Below are 22325 nucleotides of genomic sequence, written 5' to 3' on the forward strand. Positions count from 1 at the left end.
TAAGCACAGACGTTATATTAGAAATACACTAGAAGTCTAAAGACAAATTCAAAGATTTTAGTTCTATGTGTTTTTTATTTTGGAAGAACAAATCCCTTTAAAATCTGGAATTTATATTAAGAATAACATGTAACACAGAGAATCACCGGTGGGTGGCGGCAGTCAGGCAGTCAGCCCGGTACCCTGCAGCGGAGCGACTCGGCGGAGGAAGAGGAAGAAGCTGCGGGGTGAAACCGGGGCTGGAGTCCATTTTATTTACACCGGTGAGGCTGCTACATTTTCATCTGTCGGGGTTTTCAGGAGCTCACAAGTTAAAAGTCGGTGAGTTTTCGGAATCAGCCTCACGCCGAGTGTCTGTGTTCGAACCCGGAGTCGGACGGAGCCGTAACACGACGCCGTCTCTGCCAGGGGGGGGCCTGGTCCCCGACGATGCGCCATATTGAATCTCCTGCTAGCCTTTTAGCAGCGGTTAGCAAGGGTTACCCCGGCGAGCTAGGCGGCGGCTACACGCGATTAGCTGTGGCGTCGTCGTGTGTGTGGCCGCGTGATATCGAGACTATTTATAATTAGCGTCCGAAACTGACGTGTCTGGCCCGCGTGAACTCCCGCACTGTCGAGACAACGCGACACTAGCATGCGTAGCGAGGATAACGCTAGCGAGCTAATTAGCCTAGCCGTCACCCAGGCTCTGTGCAGCAACTATTTCATTCTGCAGCCAAGTTCCTGCTGCTAACACGATGTTTTTATGAATCTGACTGTTTGTAGACTTTAACCAACGACACTAAAGAACCCCCCCCACGTGAAAACTACGATTTATTCCCTTGAATGTGGAAATAAGGTTTGTTGACAAACAAAAAATGAAACACATTAAACCATAACGAGTATTTTTGGGAAATAACATCAGTATTTGCCAAACAAACAACCACCTGCAGTGATATTTGGAGCCAAACATATCCCTTATTATGAAAACAAGACTTGTTATTATATGTTAAATTCTACATTCACACATCTAGATTCATCATATTATCCCAATAGACTGAAAACTCTACACTAAATGTATCATTTCCCTAGGATTTGTTCATGGACACCCTATTTTATATGTGCTTTTCATTCGTCACATGCTAAGTGAACGCTCGTCTGTCTGTAGTTGCATTTCAGCGGTGATGTTTTTGACTGATTCCTGGATCATATCTTCGTATTTCTGCTTTTTCTGTCCTAGGTGTTCAGACATGAGCAGTTCAGAGGAAGTGTCATGGATCTCCTGGTTCTGTGGACTGAGGGGGAATGAATTTTTCTGTGAGGTGTGTTAACAGTAATCCAAATACTAACTTATGATGTATTGCACTCCACAGTCACATTTCTCACCTTGTCACCTACAACATCCCCCCCCAGATGACGGTCAATAGAAAGGGTTAGGGTCAGAATCTACAGGTTTCTTTTAATATTTATTACCATCCAGTGAGTTTATACTTTCAACCTACAATAATTAATATTTCTTATCATCCAGTAAGTTTATACTTTCAACCTACAATCAGTTGTATGTGGATTCATGCTCCAGATATTTGTATGTTCAGGAATGTGATTTCATTTCAGTACTTGAAATTACCAATATTTGGTCAATGATTCCTTCAGTTTATATGGCTTAGTGTGACTCCAGTATGTGACTGTGATTTATGACTGTTCTCTTACACTCGAATTGCCTTTTTGTTCACTGCGTATATATGCACAGGAGGAATGATTAGGGTTGCAAAATTCCGGGAATATTCAAAGTGGGAATTAATGGGAATAAACTGGAAACTTTGGGGTAATTTATACTAACTGTATCTACCTTGTCATATACAGACCATAAATATAAACATTTTGTTTTGTCATAAGCAGACATGCATGCAAACATTTCTAATACAATTTTAAAAATTACATTTTGGACTTAATCCATTTGTGAGTAGAACTCTACCGTCTCTATGTGGATCTCAGGATAGAACCCGGTCAGTGAAAACCTATCAAAACCTGCAGAACGATGGACTTAAATATGAAAATCTGACCTCAGCAGGTTTCCTCTATGTGACAGTATGTTGGAGATGAGTATTGGTGGTTTCTGAATATATGTTTACTTTAGAGGAAATGGATGTAAAGTGCAAAGGGGAAGTAGTTTTACACATAAACGTCAGTTAATGGAAGTAGTTCACAGGTGTGTCAAATGTCTCCTGTGGCTCAGCGGAGGAGAAAGCGATGCTGATGACGTCATCGGCCATGATCAACCATGATCTTGGTTTGTTTTAACCAAGATCATGCTGCAAGATCTAGAATTGCTAACGTTAGCCACTTGCCAGCAAGACAATTTTGTTCCTGTGGACTATAAATACAGTCACCTGTTTGCGTTGTCAATCAATAATGGATACTGCGTGCTTTCTCGGACAAGAGGACTTCGGACTTTCATTTGACGCATTTGATCATGTCGGGTTGAGAGAAATATAAAACAATCCATTAATTCTGTCAATTTGGTTTACAATAGCTAGCTACATCATTTTCAAAGAAACACAGCGTGTGCTGCATTCCATACATCTTTAAAATAGAGTTTTGAATGAAGTTTTATTGCTCAGCCTTTAATTTGCGGTAATTACTTTTATTTTTGATAAGTAGCCCAACTCGCGCTTTTTTGATGGACCCCAACAGCCGCGAGTAATCGAGGTGATGGTGTACTTTTGTGTGGACATTCATACATCCTACTCTCACTGCTGTAAAAAGTTAGCCTACTGTATACAAATAAACTTGGTATTAAAATGAACATGAATTCAGTGTAACAAGTAATCAATATGCTAGGTAATGACAAAGATGTTCAAAAACAACAGAAAGTCATAGGTTTACGTTTCTGGCAGACAATGTTCCCAACTAGCTGCATCCAGGTTCCAGCTGAGCTAGGCTTGCCTAGTCTTGTTTTCAACTACATTTAAGTTACCTGTTATAAGCTAACATTTGCAAAAAAAAGTGTCAAAATTTCCAAAATTCCCGAGCTGAACTTCCCATGGAAAGTTTCCGGAAATTTACCGGAAATTTTCCGCCCATTTGCAACCCTAGGAATGATTAATGAAATTACTTAGTAACCCTTTTATTATCCATTTATACATAGACACAGTTGAAAAACTCAATCATATGACACAAAGTTCCTAATAAATAATCAGGTTTTTTTATTTCTCTGTTGACAGGTGGATGAAGACTACATCCAGGACAAGTTCAACCTGACAGGGCTCAATGAGCAGGTTCCTCACTATCGCCAGGCCCTGGACATGATCCTGGACCTCGAACCAGGTCTGTAGTATGGGTAACTTTGTATTCAGTATTTTTCACTGAGAATAATTGTCTATAGATGAGAGATAATCATCCCAAACATAAACACAGACACTTTAAACAGCTTTAAAAACATGTATATTGGGAATACATAATTATTTCATCCTTATTTATCAGCTAACAACAGAGATGTAGTATTATTGGAGCTGCAGGCGTTTCATGACCATAAGGTGTGCTGCACTTTTAATCTGTTCTGTGCTCTGTTGCACAAGTGAGATTTGAGCCATCTGTCAGTTTTACATCTGTTTAGCCTGAAAACAGCCTTTTGTTTTCAGTTCAGCTGCAGGTTGCTTCTCTACATTTCAGATGATTACACATACTAACTAACAGTACGGTTTATTTTCCATCTAAATAAAGCTTTAGTTGTCTATGCCCTTTAAAATATTCATTGATGATTCATAGAAAAATAAACTATCTAACAAGAACCCACTCTGTTCTATTGTCGGCGTTTCCTATCCTTTTGATTCTCAGCTCAGCTTTTCATCTCTTAACTGTCCCCCTTATGGTTTCTGTGTTTAGACGAGGAGCTGGAGGACAATCCCAACCAGAGTGACCTGATCGAGCAGGCAGCCGAGATGCTGTATGGCCTCATCCACGCACGCTACATCCTCACTAACCGAGGCATCGCACAGATGGTAAGCAGCAACTGCGTCAGCAAATTCCACTGCTCTGGTTTCCATTAAGAAAGATATTTTCCCATAAATTGTTAGTTTTCCAGCTGCAGATGCACAGTTTTTCATAGTACTTGAAGGGCTTGAATGAGGTTTGACAACCTACTTACATTTTTTTTATCCTAATTTCTTCCTTGCAGTTGGAGAAGTATCAGCAGGGAGACTTCGGCTATTGCCCTCGTGTTTACTGTGAGAATCAGCCCATGCTTCCTATTGGTGAGTATTAACATTTTGTGGTTTTATGTGACAGTAATAGATGTTCCGATTGTAGTCACGTAGTCCTGAAGAGGAACTTAACTGCACACCGTCCATGTCTTTGCATATTCAAAACATCTTTTTCGTTTCTGTACTTGCACACACTTTTGTTTACATGGGGCTTTTATATGTGGATAAAAGCACAGTTTTATGTAGGAAAATAATCTCCACATGATCATAATAATTTTTTACTATTCAAATCTGAATTTACATAGAAAATACCAAGAAGGAACGAGAACTATACCAGAAGTGTTAGTGCAGTCTTTATCTTAGGTTAAGCAGATTCATATCCAATCTGGTTTTTTTTCCTTCCCATTGTTTCTCCTCCTCCGCAGGTCTGTCGGATATCCCAGGTGAGGCCATGGTGAAGCTGTACTGCCCTAAATGCATGGATGTCTACACACCTAAATCCTCCAGGCACCACCACACAGATGGAGCTTATTTTGGCACTGGCTTCCCCCACATGCTCTTCATGGTTCACCCTGAGTACAGGCCGAAGAGGCCCGCCAACCAGTTTGTCCCCAGGTTTGTTCGGCTGCTGTATCTTAAAGGCATGACTGACCATTTTAAACTGTTGCTGTAGTGAGGGTATTAATTGCAGTCACAGTTTTGGATAACAAAGTCGGTATGATATTGATTCTTCACATTCACAACTCTTGCTCTAATGCCAGAATCTGACTGATCTCCAGTGAATTTGTCTCAACAATCAGAGGATAACAAATATACTTCACAGTATAGAACTGAAATAAAACCCAGTGGATCATTCCCTCAAGTATTATATTGATCAAGCTTCAACACTGAGAAAAGCTCATCAATAGAGCAATACATTTATTTTAATCAATAGACCACAGTCTGTCTTGATCTGGGTGACAACAGCAGTGAACCTCATTGTAGAAACAAAAGATTAGAAGATGGTCAGATAAGGTTCTGGTGATTAGGTACATTTGTTGTGAAACCCTGCCATGATGTGAAAGTATTTTTTAATGCTTCACAGTGATCATATATTGATCTATTAGTGGTCACTGCCACAATATCAACACTGGTCACCACCAATTAATTTATGTTTTCAAATGAGTAAAATCTAATTCATCCCCTGCTGACTCAGCTCTCTCTCTCTCTCTCTCTCTCTCTCTCTCTCTCTCTCTCCTCTCTCTCTCTCTCTCTCTCTCCTCTCTCACACACAAACATTGTCATCAGACAAAGTCTGTGAACTCAGACGGACTAACATTCAAATCATTTGGTCTTCACGAACACATGTAAAAGTTGATTTGCACATTGAGCAGGGAAGTGAGATCTGATCACTTTTGGTCACGAGACGCATTCAGGACCAATTTGTTTACCAGGTCTGAACACGACATGGTTGTGAATTGCAGTAGTATGACCTCAAAAAGATTTCAGGAAGTGTCACATGGTGGAAACTTTATCTGGGCGGATAGGAAACTGTGACAGCTCCGGATCATGCATCACTGTTCTCTCCCTGAAAGCAAATACATCATTTAAACAGTGTCAACAAGCTCATCAGTCTCACTGTGCATGTTTGTGTTGCATCTAGTCTGAAATTAATATTAGTTTGATTTCCCAAAATAAACAGAAGCGCTCATGTCTTTTGTCATGTTCTTCTCTCTCCAGGCTGTACGGGTTCAAGATCCACCCCATGGCCTATCAGCTGCAGCTGCAAGCCGCCTCCAGTTTCAAGAGCCCCGTCAAGGCCATCCGCTAGAGTGTCAACGACAGAGGAGGAGGAAGAGGAGGAAAATTCATAGAGAAAGAGGGAGATGACAGCAAAGAATAATCGTCCGAAGAGCAGGGGGGTCACCTGTATTCTAGAGCTCTTCAGATGTCCCCTCCCCACCCTGAAGACTGTATTATTTTGGTTTAGATTAGGGCAAATGAAAACAAAGTGTAAAGATTTTTTTGAGTGTGAGCGAGACATAAACAACGCACAGCTACGATCATAATCACAAATACACACACAGACACACACACACACACACACACACACACACACAAACATTTAAGAAAAGAAATACAACCACACACCTGGGATTCCATACACATACCTTTCCAAACTCAGCAGTGCCAAAACAGGAGGTGAAGTAAGATGAAGCTGAACAGTTCAGGGGCTCCACGTCGCTGCACCCCATCACTCACTCTACAGCACACTGATGAGAAAATGATAGAATTGATCAGTGGGTGGCTCTGCAGGGAGCGTTTCCCTGTTGAAGAGGTTTTTGTGTTCTGGGCTTTTTGACAGGAAGCTGCAAAAGTGCAATGGCTGAGTCAGTTTTCACCTCTGACTCTGTTTTGTGTTTTTTTTTTTCTGTATTTGGCACAGTTTGGTAAAGGGTGGTGGTGGTAAACCCTCTGTCATTCAAAGCCTCCTCCCCATTAGTCCCCCGATGCATGTACACTCAGGCGGGCTCTCCCACAGACAGTTTGGACAGTGCTAACGGTGTTTTTTTTCTCAGAAGGGCGTTTGTGAAATTTGATTTGTCTGATGTTTTGTGGTGTTGGTGCACAAAACATTGTTAAATTTGCCTTAAAGATGCAGAGAAAACACCCGGATTGTTTTGCTTTACCAGAGGCACAAGCAGTTTTAAATTTTTTCTGCTGTCAGAGAAGTTAGCGTAGAAATAGATTTAGCAAATATGATTTTCTGAATAGTAATAATAATTATTTCTCCAGCTGTCTATACGCGTGTCAAACAACTGTCTGTATTGGTACCGAAGTGTGAATATAACCTGCGATGAAGTTGTTTTTCGAGAAACACCCCCCTCCCTCCCCAGCAGCAGAATTGCCGGTGTTTGCATCGTTTACCCCCCCCCCCCCCCCCCCCTATAGTTTGACCTTTGGGGAATACACAAGATCAACGGCACTTGTGTCTGTACGGTAAATATGAAGCTAGTGGCCAGTTAGCATAGATTGAGAATCCTCTGTCAGAACCTCTAAAGCTCACCAATTAACTCTTTACGTCTCGGTGGTTTAACATTTACAAAACATAGAACAGCTATTTGTCAGTTGGCGTTTGCGAGGCTAGTTGTTTTAAATTAGTGTTGAATAGTGGGATTTAAAACTCATCCTTATGTTTAGCTAATTTGTACAAAACCCAAATGACAATTTCTGTCTACAGGTGGTTTAGCTTGTTAAAGTGAGTAAACTTAAAGAGTCGACTTCTCTTCTGTGGGAAATAACAGTGAACGTTCAGATTAAACTAACAAGGTGCAACCTTGTAATTATTATTATTATATAATAATTATATTGAGCTACAGAGGTGTTAGCTGGATTTTTATCACCTTTAATAATAAAACCGAGACTAGCAGTTTGCTAGTTTCCAGTTTTAAAGCTAAGCTCAATCAACTTGCTGCTGGTTGTGGTTTCAGATTAAGGACAGATTCGAGTGGATTCAGTCTTCACATCCAACTCCCCTCCCCCCCAAAAAGAAGTTTTCCCAAAATGTCAACTAGTTGTGTAAAGATCAAGCAGGAGACTCAGAGAAAGAGGAATTTAGACAATCTGAATCCTTCCGCTCACTCCACCACTGCACTGATCCATCCTCCTGGTGTCTCTCCACAGCCGTCTCATTATTTATGTTCACGTTTCGAGACCGACCGATCACCAGCCGCCAGTTTTGTTTCTGAAGCAGTGGGGGGGGGGCAGATGCTCAGCTGCCTCTCCCACTCTCTCTCCTCTTTTACTTTTGTGTGACTGGAATAGATTTAATTTTCTTTCTTTTTTTGGATTCCATGATACAAAGGAAATGTATTTATGTGTCCAGATGATTTTAACTGATGTTTGCTTGTGTTGTCGTCGTCTTTCTGCGACTGTGGGTGAGCAGGATTCAGAATTCTCAATAAACTTCTATTTTCTTTTCATACTCTTTTCGTACCATTTTCTTTTACGGCTGCATTTTGCTCACTTGGCACATGTGTCAGTAGAGAGTGCTACTTTTTCTGTCTACATATTTCTGAGAAACCTCGCAGAGCAGTAGGATTTAAATTTACAAACACAAAAAGAACGTCTGCAAAACACACAGCTGTACCTGCAACTTTTCCATGTGTGTGTCTGTGTGTTTTCGAGCTTGGAGGAAGGTTACCGCGGTAACCAGGGGAATTAGTTGTCTGACTTCTGGGTGTGGCCGCAGTGACGTTTCACATGACTCTGAGTAACAGCAATCGCAAACACACACCCACACAAAAACAAATGTACTCCACTGAAGTGCACACACGGAATCACAAGATCTAAGTCATGCATCCGCAATTATTTTTAAGTTCAATATTGGACGTCCATTTGGCATTTGATATAAAATAAAAGAAGCACAACGGAAATGGAAAAATTAGGATAATACATTTTTAAATTGGAGATATGCTGCCCCTAAATCCAGTTTAAGCCCCGAAAACACCTTGTGACACAACCAGCGGGACGCACTATGGTATATGGTAGTTCTTTTGGTATGACTCATAAAAACAGCTCCTTCCCTCCTTCCCTGTCTGTGGAAAAATGACTGGCAGGCCTGAGCTGTCTTCATGTGGCCGTGCCCTGTCAGTTTTTCCAGAGGGGAGAAGAAGTGGAAGAGGAGGATCCCTTGTGACTCAGGATAACCTCAAACCACAGCTCGGGACCTGCCCTTCTCTGCTCCACCTCCTCCCCATATTTCAGCAACTCCTTCATGCTGAGTGAGGAGGAATCGCCCGAGTTTACCCTGAAGTTAATGTTGCAGTGTGTAGACTTCAGTGATGTTTAGTGGTGAAGTTTCATGTTGCAGCTGAATACCCCCCCCTTCCAAACATGAAAGAGAACCTGTCTTTGTCTAGTTTGGACAAAAAACATGGCAGCCTCCATAGAGAGGACCCGCCCATTCTAGGGTAAACACTGTTTTTTTTTTACAATTTAGATGAAACACACGAGGGGAAAACATCAATCGGATTATTTTATGTTCAATTTCTGCCAATAGATCCCTTACGCCTAAATCTTACACCCTGGACCTTATCGGCGTTGTAGGAGCACAACCTCTAACGGTCAGCAGGACGATGAGTGATCTCTGTGTTGGATTGTGGAAAAGCTGTTTTCCAGAATTACCATCTCTTCGGTTGAGCTGCTCATCCTGCAGTCATGTGAAACACGTCGCCACACCCAGAGGGAACATTGCACCATTTTCCTCTCAGAGACTGTTTTGTTTGGATGCTGCAGATACTACAATGCTATTAAGGAACTATGCCGGCCGCAGAGACTGAGACCACATGCAAATAACAATCATTTAAATGATGTGCTGCCGCGAGACAATCTGCTTTGAGTGGCTTTGTACTCTCAGATTAACAGCAACTCTGACTTGACAAGACAGGTTTGTGCTGATTCCCCATTCCTCTGTGTGAAGCTGCTCCGGCTCCGTCAGGTTTCACAGGGATCACGTGTGAACAGCCACAGATTCTCCGTTTGGGTTGAGATCTCGACTCTAACATTCCTGTGTAGCTTCGGCTTCACACTTTGGTTCACTGACTTTCTAGAGAAAAAAAAGTGGCAGGTATCTTGCAGACGATTTTATTGGCTGAGGGAGCTCCCTGCTTTGTTCGTTTTCGCCTCAAGCGTGACAGTTTCTTTTCCCCCCGAGGAGTCCTCCTGCAGAGAAACACCCCCACAGCATGATGCCACCACCACTGAGCTTCACACAGGGAAACTGGGAATGCCCCACTATGATGATGATGTGCTGTGTTTGGTCAAAAAGCTCAACACTGGTCTCATCAGACTAAAAAAATAATAAACCCGCTTCAGCTGACTTTAGAGTTTCCAACAGGCCTCCAGGGAAACTGGGTCCCAGATGTGATGTTGAGTTCCAGCGGTTGTTCCATCACCGTGGTCTAAACTGAAATATCCCAGTTCATTAGATGGATTGAAATGTAGTTTGGTGAAGCTGTTAATGGGTCCCAGGTATTTTTGAAAAGACATAGTGATGCACCTGTGATGATTTATACTTAATACATACTTTAAATACTTAAAAAACATGTACAGCATTTTGTATTTTATATTTTATCTCCATATCAGCTTTTATTTTACCATTAAACATTATTTTTGTGTTCGTCAGTGTAAAAAAAAAAGTCATATTAAATCCACAAGAAAACATGTGAACGTTAACTGTTTGTTGCCAATCGTTAACTTTCCCACTCTTGTTCGACCTCGTCGTCTTTGTATGTCTCACATTGACTGAGCTGTGACTGATTGAACAGGGATTAGTTGAGCTCAGTTCTCCCACACGCCCTCTCTCAGAGTGACAACAGTTGGGAAACACACAGAATCTGTGGGCAAAACAATAGAGGCATTTCACCGGCAGCACCACAGGCCTCCTCCCTCTCGGCAAAGTATTTCAAAACCATGACTCCGAAGATGCCATTTCAAAACCGCCCCCCCACCCCTACAGCGGGAAACCAAAGCACGGCCCCCTGTTAAAAGTCAGAGATAAGCGTTAAAGAGCTCGCACACACACAGACAACAAACATGTCTCACTGAAGACGTCCATCTTTGTGACTGATGTGGACAAACAAACTCAGTAATGGCTTCACCCGCTAGTCACTCATTCACTGAACGTCTTTGTCGTCTCACTCCAAGGTTGATCGCAAACACTTGGGAGTCAAACAGAGAAAAAACGCTCAGGGACAAACTGTGGGCATGACGGGACTCGCTCGTGTGAATAATTTAACTCGTGCAAAAGCTTCCCTGTAGAAACTGAGTAAGGAGCGTCTCCAGGCCACATGAGGAGAGACAGGGCCTGCAGAAACATGCCCTGTCTCTCACACCAATAAACTGCAACTACAACAAACTCTGACAGCAACAGTTGTACTCATCGAGCTGCATTGTTATGCCGAGGACACACGGTGTTTGCATCAGTGAGGAAATCTCTGTCCAAACACTGCTCGTGTTTATTTACTGTTTTGAGGCAAAACTTTGCTTGTTTTTCACCTTTGAGATTCATCACTTCTCAGTTTTAAAGCAAAGTAGAGACGAGTCTAGTTTTAATGAAACAACAAACACGGGAAACAGACGCAGTTGTAATGTCGCTGAGTCGAGCACACACACCTCCACCGAGGCCCAACGGTCTCCTCGGGAAACCACATTTAAATGAACTACAACCTAGATATTTATTTGGATCTGCAACACTCTCTATAGATATCAGTCCCATAAACATGCCTGGTCTTTTTCATCAAGATCATTGAGTCATTTTGTGAGAAATTAATGAAAATGTTGCAAAACGTCCCATCTGGCAAAAATTACAGGATTCCTGTTCAAGATCTGCATCAAAATGATTAGTGATTTCTGGCTTGACCCAAACCGCATCCTGCCACCAAGTTTCATGGTAATGTGATTTGTAATTTCTTTGTAATCTTGCTGATGAGACACGGATGAGTTTAACCTGTTTTGTTGACACACACATTTACATATTAGAACATTTGGATACGACATGCAAAACAGTTGCTTATTTATACGTCTCTGTTAGTTAAAGAACAAAAGTTTTACTCATTTTATCTTTATATATTCTTCTCTACCAACTCCTGAGGGAAATATCTGGTTCTTTAGCTGATTCATGCTCACAAGCCCAAAATCTCACCAGGCCTAATTTTAGCCTATTAACTTCGGCCAAGGAAGATGTGTTTCCACCCGTCTGATTGGTTGTTTGTTAGTTAGCTGGATTGCGAGCTACTGAAGGTATTTCTATGAAACTCAGGAGGATGGGACACGGGCCAGGAAGGAACCCATTCAACTTTTGGGTCAGATCCTTCCACGTCTTCATCGCCGTCTTTACCATTGTGAGAAGAAAGTGTTTTTCGATACATATTTCCCAGGGAATAATTCATGGGTCTTGATGGAAAAGAAAATCTGGCAGGTTTTGGGAACTGATACCTATGTGTGAAATGTGGTGCAGCTTGAGCAAATATACAGGAACTGGTAGAGGCATGTGGTCTATTGGATTCTGTTGTTATTTCCCTATTGAGGCGTGTGAACAATGCAGCTCTGGTATCAGTTAGATTGCCTTGAGTGGTTTTGTGCTTAGATGTAACAAACATATGGACAAACAGAGAATGCAAACAGCACCAAACGTTCAATCCAGACAGTTTGTATCTGACAAACCAACCACGTTTGATCTCTGGCAGATTTGAGATCCTCCTCACAACTCCGAGCCACCTTTTTGGTTGTGAAGTAACATTGAAGAGGCACAGGAAACCAAAGTCTGAGTACTTTCAAACCCTCGCAAATAAATCTCTCCACTTTGTTCTTTTTATGTTGACCTAATAAAACATAAACGTGGCACTTTAAGTCTTTGCTATGTGCTGAAGGTCAGAGAATGAAGAACAAACACTAAGTGTGGACTTTACATAGACTCAAGATTCTAATCTGGACAAAACAGACGTCAGCAACACTTTCAGATTCTTCACACAAATTAAGGTCATTGAATGGAACAAGAAAGAATTGAGCTCTTTCACTTGAAAAGCTCTTTAATTTCATGATTCAATTTACGAATATTATAGAGAGCATGTTCACATCACTATCAAGCAGCTGAAGAATATCAGACAGGAATATTTATATCACAGCTCAGTCCTGTGTAATGTATTGTCCCTTAAAAGTAAAAGAGAAGTGCTCTAAAAGTTGGTCAAGACGGACAAACACCACAAAAGTACCACTTGATAAAAATACATCAGCAGTGTCCTGTACACATTTGTAGTATTTCTAAAAGTACTCTCTTTGTAAATGACCACACATTCTTATTAGCACAGATAGCGTCAGATGCCTTCATACAGTTGTGGTGTTTGTCGTGTTGTGGCTTCAGGTGCAGGCACGCTGAAATCTCACCTCGAGGAACACCTGCAGATGATGGGGGGGATATTCAAGAGGTAAAATGAAGACAGCCACAAATTAAAGTGTCACATCGTAGTGCTTTTTCCACATAGCTCACACTTACCTGTTTATCAGGTCGGGTAGATTCTTATTCAGAATATCAAATGTTTGCCGAAGGGGTGACTGTGACACTTTGAGTTTGATCTCAAAGTTATTTACTTTCGTGACATGGTTTGTGTTTGAGTATTCGTCAGGTTACCTGGAAACACACAGAAGAGCGAAGATGAAAGATGACAGTGATCACAAAGACAAGGGCCAGTATAGTTAACGTGGGGGCGTTAAAGTTGTGTGTACAGTTTGTTAAGAGTGATTTCAACCTCCCAGAGTAGCTCAACACTTGTCAGGGACTTAAAGATGTAAAAGTTATCCAGTAATTCACGAGCAAAAAGAGATTTTGCTGCAGTCATCTCCATTTGATGTTTTTGTGCTTTTAGTATTTTAAAGAAACACTAATCCTGAGCAAGAATCATCTTCTCTTTCAGAAAATGTGTTTCCCTTCTTTCAGCGACCTCCTGTCCGTGTGGAAAATATGAAAATGAGCAGACTTGTTTTTTTCTTTCTTTCTTTGAATAAATTTACATTTTGAGGTCGCACAGCTTCCACTTATGCTTCCTCATTGCAAACCAAACTAATATATAAATATTATAAAATGACATGTTAGGTGTGTGTGTTTATTGTCTTAAGACTATGTTAGAGACAATTGTTCCGATTATTGGTTTATTGGTTTGATTGGTGTGTTTTGAAGGACCATAGTTAGATCAAATCAAATAAAACTTACAGGAAGTAGAAAGAAAAGTTTCAGTTTAATAATCTCATACTGGTTTTATGGTTTATTTAGTCTATGTTTTCTGAACCCATCAGGAATGTTATTCTGAGAAAGCAAGGCAGTATCCCAGAAAATTATAGTTTCCTACCACATGTGAGATAAACTAAAGCACAATAGGATCTTTATAAAATAACACTGAAGGACAAAAACTCCAAGAAGCTACATTACCAGAGTACTATGGGACTTTCTGTGGATTACAGATGAGTGGCAACATTAGAAAACAACACATGAATGTTGTACATTTCTATAAATCACTTTTAATCATCACTAAAATACTACATATGGATATTTTTAATGAACCAGTGAGGAATCAAACACAACCTGACTGTAAAATCACATTTAAACAACACACAAACACTGTACTTGAAGTTAAACTTTTTAATTGTGTTTTGAAACATGCAAGTTAAATAAAGCATTATTATTATTACTATAAGAACAGCAGCATTATTATAAAATCACATAGAAACAACACCATGCATGAATATTATAATGAACCAATGAGGAATCGAACACAGCATTATTATTAAATCACTTTTAAGCCCCCATAAAAACCCTGTGTATGAATATTATAATAACACGATGAGGAATTAAACACATGACCCTTATTATAAAACACACACACACACACACTTTAACCCCTGATCTCCCAGCTGGAGACGAGTGACCCGCACCCGTGGGTGACGCTCAGGTGGGAGAGATTGGGATAAGTAAGTGGGCGGGCGCAGAGTGAGACCTGCTGTGATTGGTCCACAGGGACGTCCCGTTGGGAGGTGGAAGCTCATAAAGATCCGAGTGGAGGAGACGACGCGCTGTTTGAGTTCTAACGGTCTGAGTCGAACGCTTCACATCCTCCAACATGAACAGAATTATCCTCCAGCTCGTCGCAGTGGGATTCTGCTTCGCAATCGGTGAGTTGGAACTTTAAAAGTGTAATTTGTGCAATTGGAAATTCACGTTATTCCGCTTTAATTTAAAAAAAAAAACCCACTTGTGGAAACTTCATGTGTGAGAACAGATGTTTCGACTAAATCCACGTGTTGTTTTTTTTACATGGAGTTTGGTGTGTGTGTCTTTTTAAAGTGCCTGGGTGAAGTTGTGGCATTTCTCTTTTGAAAGTTTGAAATCATGAAATTGTTCTAGATTCCAATATTTTTCCAAAAGACTTTTTATTTTTCCAACTCCTCGTGACGGTTTCTTCTCCTGGAAACATGGATGAGATCCTGTTTGACACGTTTTTTTTTTTTTCTCATAGTGAAAACTTTAATATTTAACTCTGCACATGGCTCCTGTTGTCTGGACTGGGTGTGTTCCCTCCCGATGTCTGAGGACAAACCCATGGTTGGAAATAAAATGTGCTTCAGGACGTTTAGCATACTGCAAACACACAAAACCAGGGATAAGCCTCATCTTCCTGGTTTTACCAACCAGTTTAACTGATAAAACTTTAACTCATTTGACTGTTTCCTGATATAGTAAATGATGAAGCTTCCCCGTAGCATCACATGTTATTTCAATATGGAGTTAGCTAAACATCATGGATAAACAGTCAATTCAGTTAGCTGAAGTTTTAAAACAGATAGCTAAATGTCATTGTTAAGCTGTTAATTTAATTAGCTTAAAATGATTGGGGGAGAACAGGTAAAACTGTTCAATGGTTCTGTTGTTCAATGGTTAGTGAAAAGGTATTAGAGAAGAAACTGAAACAGTTAAACCGTGATCACACATCGTGTTTAAACGGTTAATTGGGGGGAGAACGGTTTTGTCTGTTAGCTTACCGTCTTGGATAAACCGTTAATTAATTCAGCTACAAATTATGGGGCGGTTGACATAATTAGCTGAACCTAATGGTTAAACAGTTAACCGTTAGCCAAAATAGTTGAAATGGGAAGCTAAAGTCGTTGTTTTGGGGAGCGAAAGAAAATAAACTTTTTATCCGTGACATTTAACTAACTTTTCAACCATATTAAAATGGCAGAAATTATCATATATAATCAGTTTAGCTAAAAGTATGAATGCAGTTGAACTAGCTTAAATTTAAGATACTTCGATTTACTTAAGTAGTAGATAGTAAAATTGATCAACCATTTTAATCTAAAACAATCTCTGATTCGATCTTATAATGTGATGATTTGATGGTTTTCTTCATCATACCGGAACACTATACTGAATACTTTTTAGATTTTTGAGCTGTTTGGATTGATAAAAGAAGAAATTTGAAGCCGCAGCCTTGGAAAGGAAAGATGAGATCCGACAAAACGCAGAATGAGTTACTGGTTCCCACAGATGACAGAAGTAGGGGCAGGGATTTGGTGTGTTTTCCCTCTGTGCACATCCCAGGCTCAACTGTAATGCTGTTATTACAGGTCGGGGTGAGGCAGCCTGTTTGTGGCACAAGGATGTTCCTTTTTTGTTTTTTTCCAGACATTATTAAAAGACTGAATCATGTCCCGACTTGCCAGCGATTAGATGATAAATTCCTCACCTTCTAACAGTGGAGGCTGTGCCCAAGTCTCAAATTCCACCTCGACAGAGCGCTCTGCAGACAGGGCACACAATAAGGGACATTTGTTCTTCTGCTATTGTGTTTTGGGGCTATTGTATTCCTTTTTTGCCTTCAAGAGCCCCTCTGCTCCGTTGTTATGGTCTCCTGTTTCCAACCACACCCTCTCTTTGGGAGCTGTTATCCCATCCAGGCTGCTTTATACTCTTTAAGGAGATGACCCGAGACGATAACTGACCTTTAGCCCACCAGGCCTTTACTTAAATTGTTGTTTTTGACAGAACAGTGATTCACAAATGGAGATAATTGCTTACTGTGGTTTTACATCTTCCCCTACTCGTGGCCACAAGGTTTGAATCTGCCTTTGTTGGTCAGGTTACTCTGGGGCAAAAATTTCTGAGGGTGGCTAGGTATTTTTTTTTTTTCAGCCTCCAGAGAAATAGACAACAGTTTGGTGGATAAACTCTCAAAAAGAAAGTTGACTAAACAAGAAAATGAAATGGAAGCATTTTTTTATCGTGTGAGCCGTGTTTGATCTTTGTTTACTGGCAATTCTTTAATTGTTCAGAATTGAAACTCAACTCCTCAGCCTCAAACAAAATTTCAATTCTTCTCCCTCAAACACATGTTTAAGGTTAGTTTTATTTGCGAAAACGACTTCACAAGAGGAAGACTGATATCTTCGCATTGGCTGAATAAATAATTTGCATTTGTTTTTGTCATCAAAGGGTAAATGACCAGTATAGATGACCACAATGTCCAGCTGATCAGATTCAAGCCCTTTGACTCTGAGCTTCTCTCGCAATGTTTCTCTCCAACTATTTTTAGTGAGTTAACTGAATTCTTTCCGCATGTTGGATCTGACAGTCTCCATGACTCATTCCCCAATTACATATCTGAGTTCAACAGCTCATTCCTGATGAATTATGGCCCCATCTTTCCCTTCACCTACTGGGTGGTGGTGTGTAGTGCTGGGTCCAAGCACCCCCAAATATCTTCTTTTTTAGTTTTTCCCAATGACGGTCTCTGTAGTCCTTCTCATGTTGGGAGTGGTGGGGTGTCACCCTTACGCCCTCTACTGGCAGCTGCCACCACGCCACAAATATTTCATCTGGCTGCTCCTCTGGCAGCCTGGTTACTCCCATCCATGAAGGATGTTGCTGTTGTGAGTAAGAATCCACTTCACATCCAAATGACAACAGAGAATATTTGCACAACGCACCGGACCAACCCGAGTGTGTTTGTCTTCAACTTCTGAGGTTGAAGTTTGAGTCCCGTAATTACCATTACCCAGTGGAAGCTTTGAAGGCTGCATTATGTACCTCCGTATTACCCTTCATAGACTTGTTTGCATTTCCATTTCACAACACGTCTTCTCAGTTGAACCTTTTGTGTGCAGTGGCATGGTTCTCACATTGTAAATTTAATTGCGGCTCATGTTATTCACGTTTTTTTTTCTGTATAGCAGTTCTCTACAGTGAGCCGAGACATGTAAGAGACAATATACAACTCTCAACTGGGCTCTGTGAAGGTGGTTTTCAGCTGGTGGAAGGCTGGATTGAGTCACCCCCCCTCAGCTGTTTCTGTTAGTCACACATTGATGAGCTCATATTGAATGAATAACAGTGTTGACTAGAACCAACACTTGTTTTGCCCTCAGGTGTAAATCTTTGTTACTGACTCTGAGGTCTAATTAGATTTAAAAAATTGAATACTCTGAAAACATCAGAGCTCTAATTTCTCTAAAATCTCATTCATTCTCTTGTTTCGTTTGAACAGAATTTCCTCTTTTTTTATAACAACTGCTGTTGGTCATTGTAGTGAAAAACTTGGGGCCTGTTTTTCTGTGACCTGTACTTTTAGTGAATGAGCAGTAGGGGGCAGTATAAGGCGGAGACTGCACATAGAAGGTCACAGTGTCTGTGCAGTGCCACACCTGAAAATTCCATTTCCCTGCTTTCAGAAGAAACTGAAAATCCTCTTATTTCAGCTGAATATCCGATCGTTAAGATCGTTTTAAGAGTTTTTGTTTTGTGTAAATTAAACAGCAGTAAAGAACAAAACAAAAGATAAAATACAAAACGATGAAAACATCACATAAAAATGAAAAAGTTTGTTTGAAATACAAAAGTTCAAATTGTTTGAAAATAAGGGCCAAGTATTAATAATTAATCATTTAGTTTTTTAAATGGGTCTATTATGATTTCCCCAAAGAGTAAAGATTCAAAAGTATGAAAGAGAGGTAACACTTTACTGTAATCCTTCGATATAGTATTTATTTTGCATAGAAATATTTCATAGGCAGGAAAGCAAAATCTATAATAAGAGTAGACAAAATATCTAAAGATTATAACATTCATCCAGTCTATTGGACCTTATTTAACCTATTTAACTGCCATTTGACTCAATGTAAAGGATCTGACTAAAACTAACTCTAATCCAATTTCCAGTGAGTAGTCACTTGTTTTGCACAAATCATCCAACTAGAAACAAAATACATTGTGATGTTTTATTCAAACAAAACAGACCCGGTCTAAAGAAGCAGATGTCTCTTCATTAACAGTAAATGACATGACCCTGTTGTTTGCTGTCTTCATAACAAACACTAATTTGAAGGGTGTGTTTGATTAACTTGGCCTAAAATTGAGGCCTCCCTCATTACTCAAGATGTCCTTTACATCAGGCGAGGATGATAATATAGAAATGATGTAATGATGATTGTCCTCCCTGTACTGTAAAAGTACAAGGTAATGATTTAAATGTATTTTTACTGTAACAATAGAGGGCGCCTCTAATCATTACATCATGGGAAGATGATCTTTATTTTAATTTTTTGACTGCACCAGCTCATGACGGAGTTTTTCCCATCTTTTATTCAGAGCCTGTTCTTCTAAGAGGTGTGCTGCTGTGTAGAAACAACAGAGATGAACACACGACCAATTATAAGTTGAGACACTTCTGCTGCAGTGAACAAACAGTCATATGTAATTAACGTGATTAGTTTTACTGTTCCCATGTGTCTTCGTCTTCAGACTGCATTAGATTCTCCTCACGTTGGCCTTAAACAGATGAGGAGATAAATGGGCCCCTGAGCACTGACATGAGGGCGAGACACACAACCAAATTCAGACACTTTCCGTCTCACTGTGGTTCATTTGAGTCATAGTGATCATTTTGAGGCCTGGTGGTTGTTTTACATAATTTGATTGACATATTTCCATTGCTGTTGGCTGTTTGTGTCTCCAGATATTTTGAACCTATTATGTGGTTGTTTTGTGTTATTTTAATTTCTTTCAATAAGAAATGCTAACCGTTGCTTGCGCGTGTGTTAACTGGACCAAGAAGAATTGCTTCTGCAGCCTTCTGTGACTCCATCTTAAGCCACAGCAACCCATTTTTTATAAAAAATTTCTGTCAGGTTCATTTCCATAAACTTGTTTGATTGGTATAATGTATGTACACTAATTCTACTTTTCTGCTTTTTCTCCTCATCTCCCTCCCTCCTTTCCTGGTTTTTGAAATCAGGCCAAGCTCTGCAATGCTACAAATGCACTTTCGGCATCGGGAACATGTGCATAACCTCTGAAACCGAATGTAAAGCCGGAGAGCATTGCTTCAGTGGTACCGGGACGGCAGGTAAGACGCTCAGTAGCTTAAACATTCTCATGGGACAACGTTCATCTTAAAAGGGTTCCATAAAAACTTTAGAAATCAAACCAGCTGCATTTTCAAAATACAATACTAGTAACGGCAAAACAAAGGAAATAGGTGAAAAAGTTGGCTAAAGAGATGTTGTTCTTCGGCAAATGTCCTCATGAGCTGATTAATAACCTCAGATTAATCAAAATGATCATCAGCTGAAGCTCTAAACACACACACTGGTATGTTGGATTTCTCATTCATGGCAGATCGGCCTCTTTTCATCCTGAGGAATGAATTTAAGTGTTTTTGAGATGACTATTGAGATTATAAATGTTTGCCTACGCTCAGAATAGATAAACACTGAGTATCTAACTTGTTGGGGTTACATCCTCATCATTCTTCAGTCTGACAGGTTGGAAAGAAATGCACATAAAAGCTACTGATTCATTTAGTTCACTGTCTGTTTACAAACTGGATTTTAAGATACAGTAAACATGAGGTTGTCAGGTGAAAAATGTCAATTTCATAATTGTTTTAACAATGTGTTGAAGGTTTAAATGATCATATTTAAGATTGTTTTTTAATGGATTCAATTAAAATCACTAATTTACATCAAAGCTACTAAATTAGTTTTTCCAAATACAGCCATTAGTAAATTTTGTATGTGATATGATTTGAACATGACTTTGAAATCTTAAAATTTCAAATAAAATACAGTTATGTTAAAGTAATGTGAGACATTGCAGTCAAAATAGTATATTTAAAATTACAGGTCTATAAAGCAATTGCAACTGAAACAATTCTGAAACCAAGACCAGAAATTTGGGATTATAATCTGGATTATAAAATAGTTATTTTAATTTAGTCTTAAACACTGAACACTTGATTACAATCCTCAAAATGCAACATGATGCAGTCTCTTCATTCCACCCTCTAGTTTATCAGTAGTTTAGAGCAGACTTTAGTTCTGCTGTGTGGTCAGACTTGACTTGTCAGTGACAGTGATGGATGATCCACCGTAAAAAAGAAGCTGAGGATCTACCAAAAACTTAAAAAAATGTAAAGCATGAACGCTGTGAAGAAAGAAATTCTATGCAGATATGATCATCTATAAAGTATTTGCTATCTCTGTAGTTTTTAAATGCTGAATAGGGGAGATTTAAAGTCGTGTTACTTTATTTTATATAGTCATTCAAACGTAGTTTAGCACCAGCAACGAGGTCTACAACAATTTACTAGTGCATTCCTCTGAGTGTGCAACCTCAGGCAGCCGTGTCAAACACAATGAACACGGACGGTGATTGTGTGTTTGTTGTCGTTCCACAGGCGGTGTCATGGATATAAAGAAGAAGGGCTGTCTAGCGGTGGCTGATTGCAACAAGACCATGGACACGAACGTTCCCAACTCCAACTCCACTGTCTACTCCATGACCAAGACGTGCTGCAACACTGACCTCTGCAATGCAGCGCCCGGTCTGCCCGGGGCCTCCGGGCTCAGCCTGGCCCTCGCCACCATCACTGCTCTGCTCATGGCCCAAATCCTGGTTTGACAGAAGATACAGTGGATACTGGATGACACAAAATGCACACACGCATAAACACACACATTTCATATTGTACACACACAAGCACTACCAGGGTTAAATTGAATGCCCACCTCAGACATGAGCTCTGTGGTTTTGTAACGTCAGAGATTGTTTTTCTTCTCTTCACACACTTTGTCTTTATTGTTCTCCAGGTTCTTTTTCATTTCACACAAAGGTTTGTCAATTAAAATTAAGTTTCCTACTTTCCCTATCTTCCTTGTATCAGCCTTCATTTCTCTGTAAGAGATTAAAATGTGTAGCGGACAAACAATTTAAAGTCAAAAATGAATGTGTAACACTGGCGTGATTTAAGTTCTCTGCAATTAACTTCCTCCGCTTGGATTAGCAGGATAAGTTTTATTACAAGTCCGTGTCAGTTTTCTCGTTTTGTTGGTGCCATTATAGCTTCAAGGAATAGTTGGACTTTTTTGTAAAATGCATTTAGTGCATCATAAGAGTGAACTACTCATGTCTGTGGGGTAAATATGAAGCTACCGCCAGCAGATTGGCTGAGTTTAGCATAAAGAGTGGAAAAGGAAGGGAAAAAACGGCTAGCAGATTTAAATTGTAGTAATTAGCATGCTAGCTCAGTGGGGGGAACAGTATTGGATTTTAAACAC

General features: G+C 40.1%; 2 protein-coding genes across 2 annotated transcripts; both read left to right on the top strand.

Moving 5' to 3' along the window:
- Window positions 1–156: 156 nt before the first annotated feature.
- csnk2b (casein kinase 2, beta polypeptide) lies at window positions 157–8145 on the top strand. The gene is made up of 7 exons (XM_034599152.1): window positions 157–321; window positions 1220–1301; window positions 3204–3306; window positions 3865–3980; window positions 4157–4232; window positions 4607–4796; window positions 5901–8145. Exons 2-7 carry the CDS (start codon window positions 1230–1232, stop codon window positions 5989–5991), a joined length of 648 nt encoding a protein of 215 aa, XP_034455043.1. The 5' UTR covers window positions 157–321; window positions 1220–1229; the 3' UTR covers window positions 5992–8145.
- A 6583-nt stretch (window positions 8146–14728) lies between these two features.
- Window positions 14729–21843, top strand: LOC117770107 (prostate stem cell antigen-like). Its single transcript, XM_034599167.1, has 3 exons — window positions 14729–14885; window positions 20003–20113; window positions 21446–21843. Exons 1-3 carry the CDS (start codon window positions 14834–14836, stop codon window positions 21667–21669), a joined length of 387 nt encoding a protein of 128 aa, XP_034455058.1. The 5' UTR covers window positions 14729–14833; the 3' UTR covers window positions 21670–21843.
- The last annotated feature ends 482 nt before the right edge of the window (window positions 21844–22325 follow it).

Source organism: Hippoglossus hippoglossus, chromosome 11, assembly GCF_009819705.1.
Source record: "Hippoglossus hippoglossus isolate fHipHip1 chromosome 11, fHipHip1.pri, whole genome shotgun sequence".
In the NCBI taxonomy this organism is placed as follows: domain Eukaryota; kingdom Metazoa; phylum Chordata; class Actinopteri; order Pleuronectiformes; family Pleuronectidae; genus Hippoglossus; species Hippoglossus hippoglossus.

What these genes read in the sequence shown, in the direction of transcription:
- csnk2b (XM_034599152.1), top strand. Translation starts at nt 1,230, where the DNA reads ATGAGCAGTTCAGAGGAAGTGTCATGGATCTCCTGGTTCTGTGGACTG. An exon ending in ACCGAGGCATCGCACAGATG is followed by an intron (nt 3,981 to 4,156) that starts GTAAGCAGCAAC and finishes TCTTCCTTGCAG; the next exon opens with TTGGAGAAGTATCAGCAGGG. An exon ending in TCAGCCCATGCTTCCTATTG is followed by an intron (nt 4,233 to 4,606) that starts GTGAGTATTAAC and finishes CCTCCTCCGCAG; the next exon opens with GTCTGTCGGATATCCCAGGT.
- LOC117770107 (XM_034599167.1), top strand. Translation starts at nt 14,834, where the DNA reads ATGAACAGAATTATCCTCCAGCTCGTCGCAGTGGGATTCTGCTTCGCA. An exon ending in GGGATTCTGCTTCGCAATCG is followed by an intron (nt 14,886 to 20,002) that starts GTGAGTTGGAAC and finishes TTTTGAAATCAG; the next exon opens with GCCAAGCTCTGCAATGCTAC. An exon ending in CAGTGGTACCGGGACGGCAG is followed by an intron (nt 20,114 to 21,445) that starts GTAAGACGCTCA and finishes GTCGTTCCACAG; the next exon opens with GCGGTGTCATGGATATAAAG.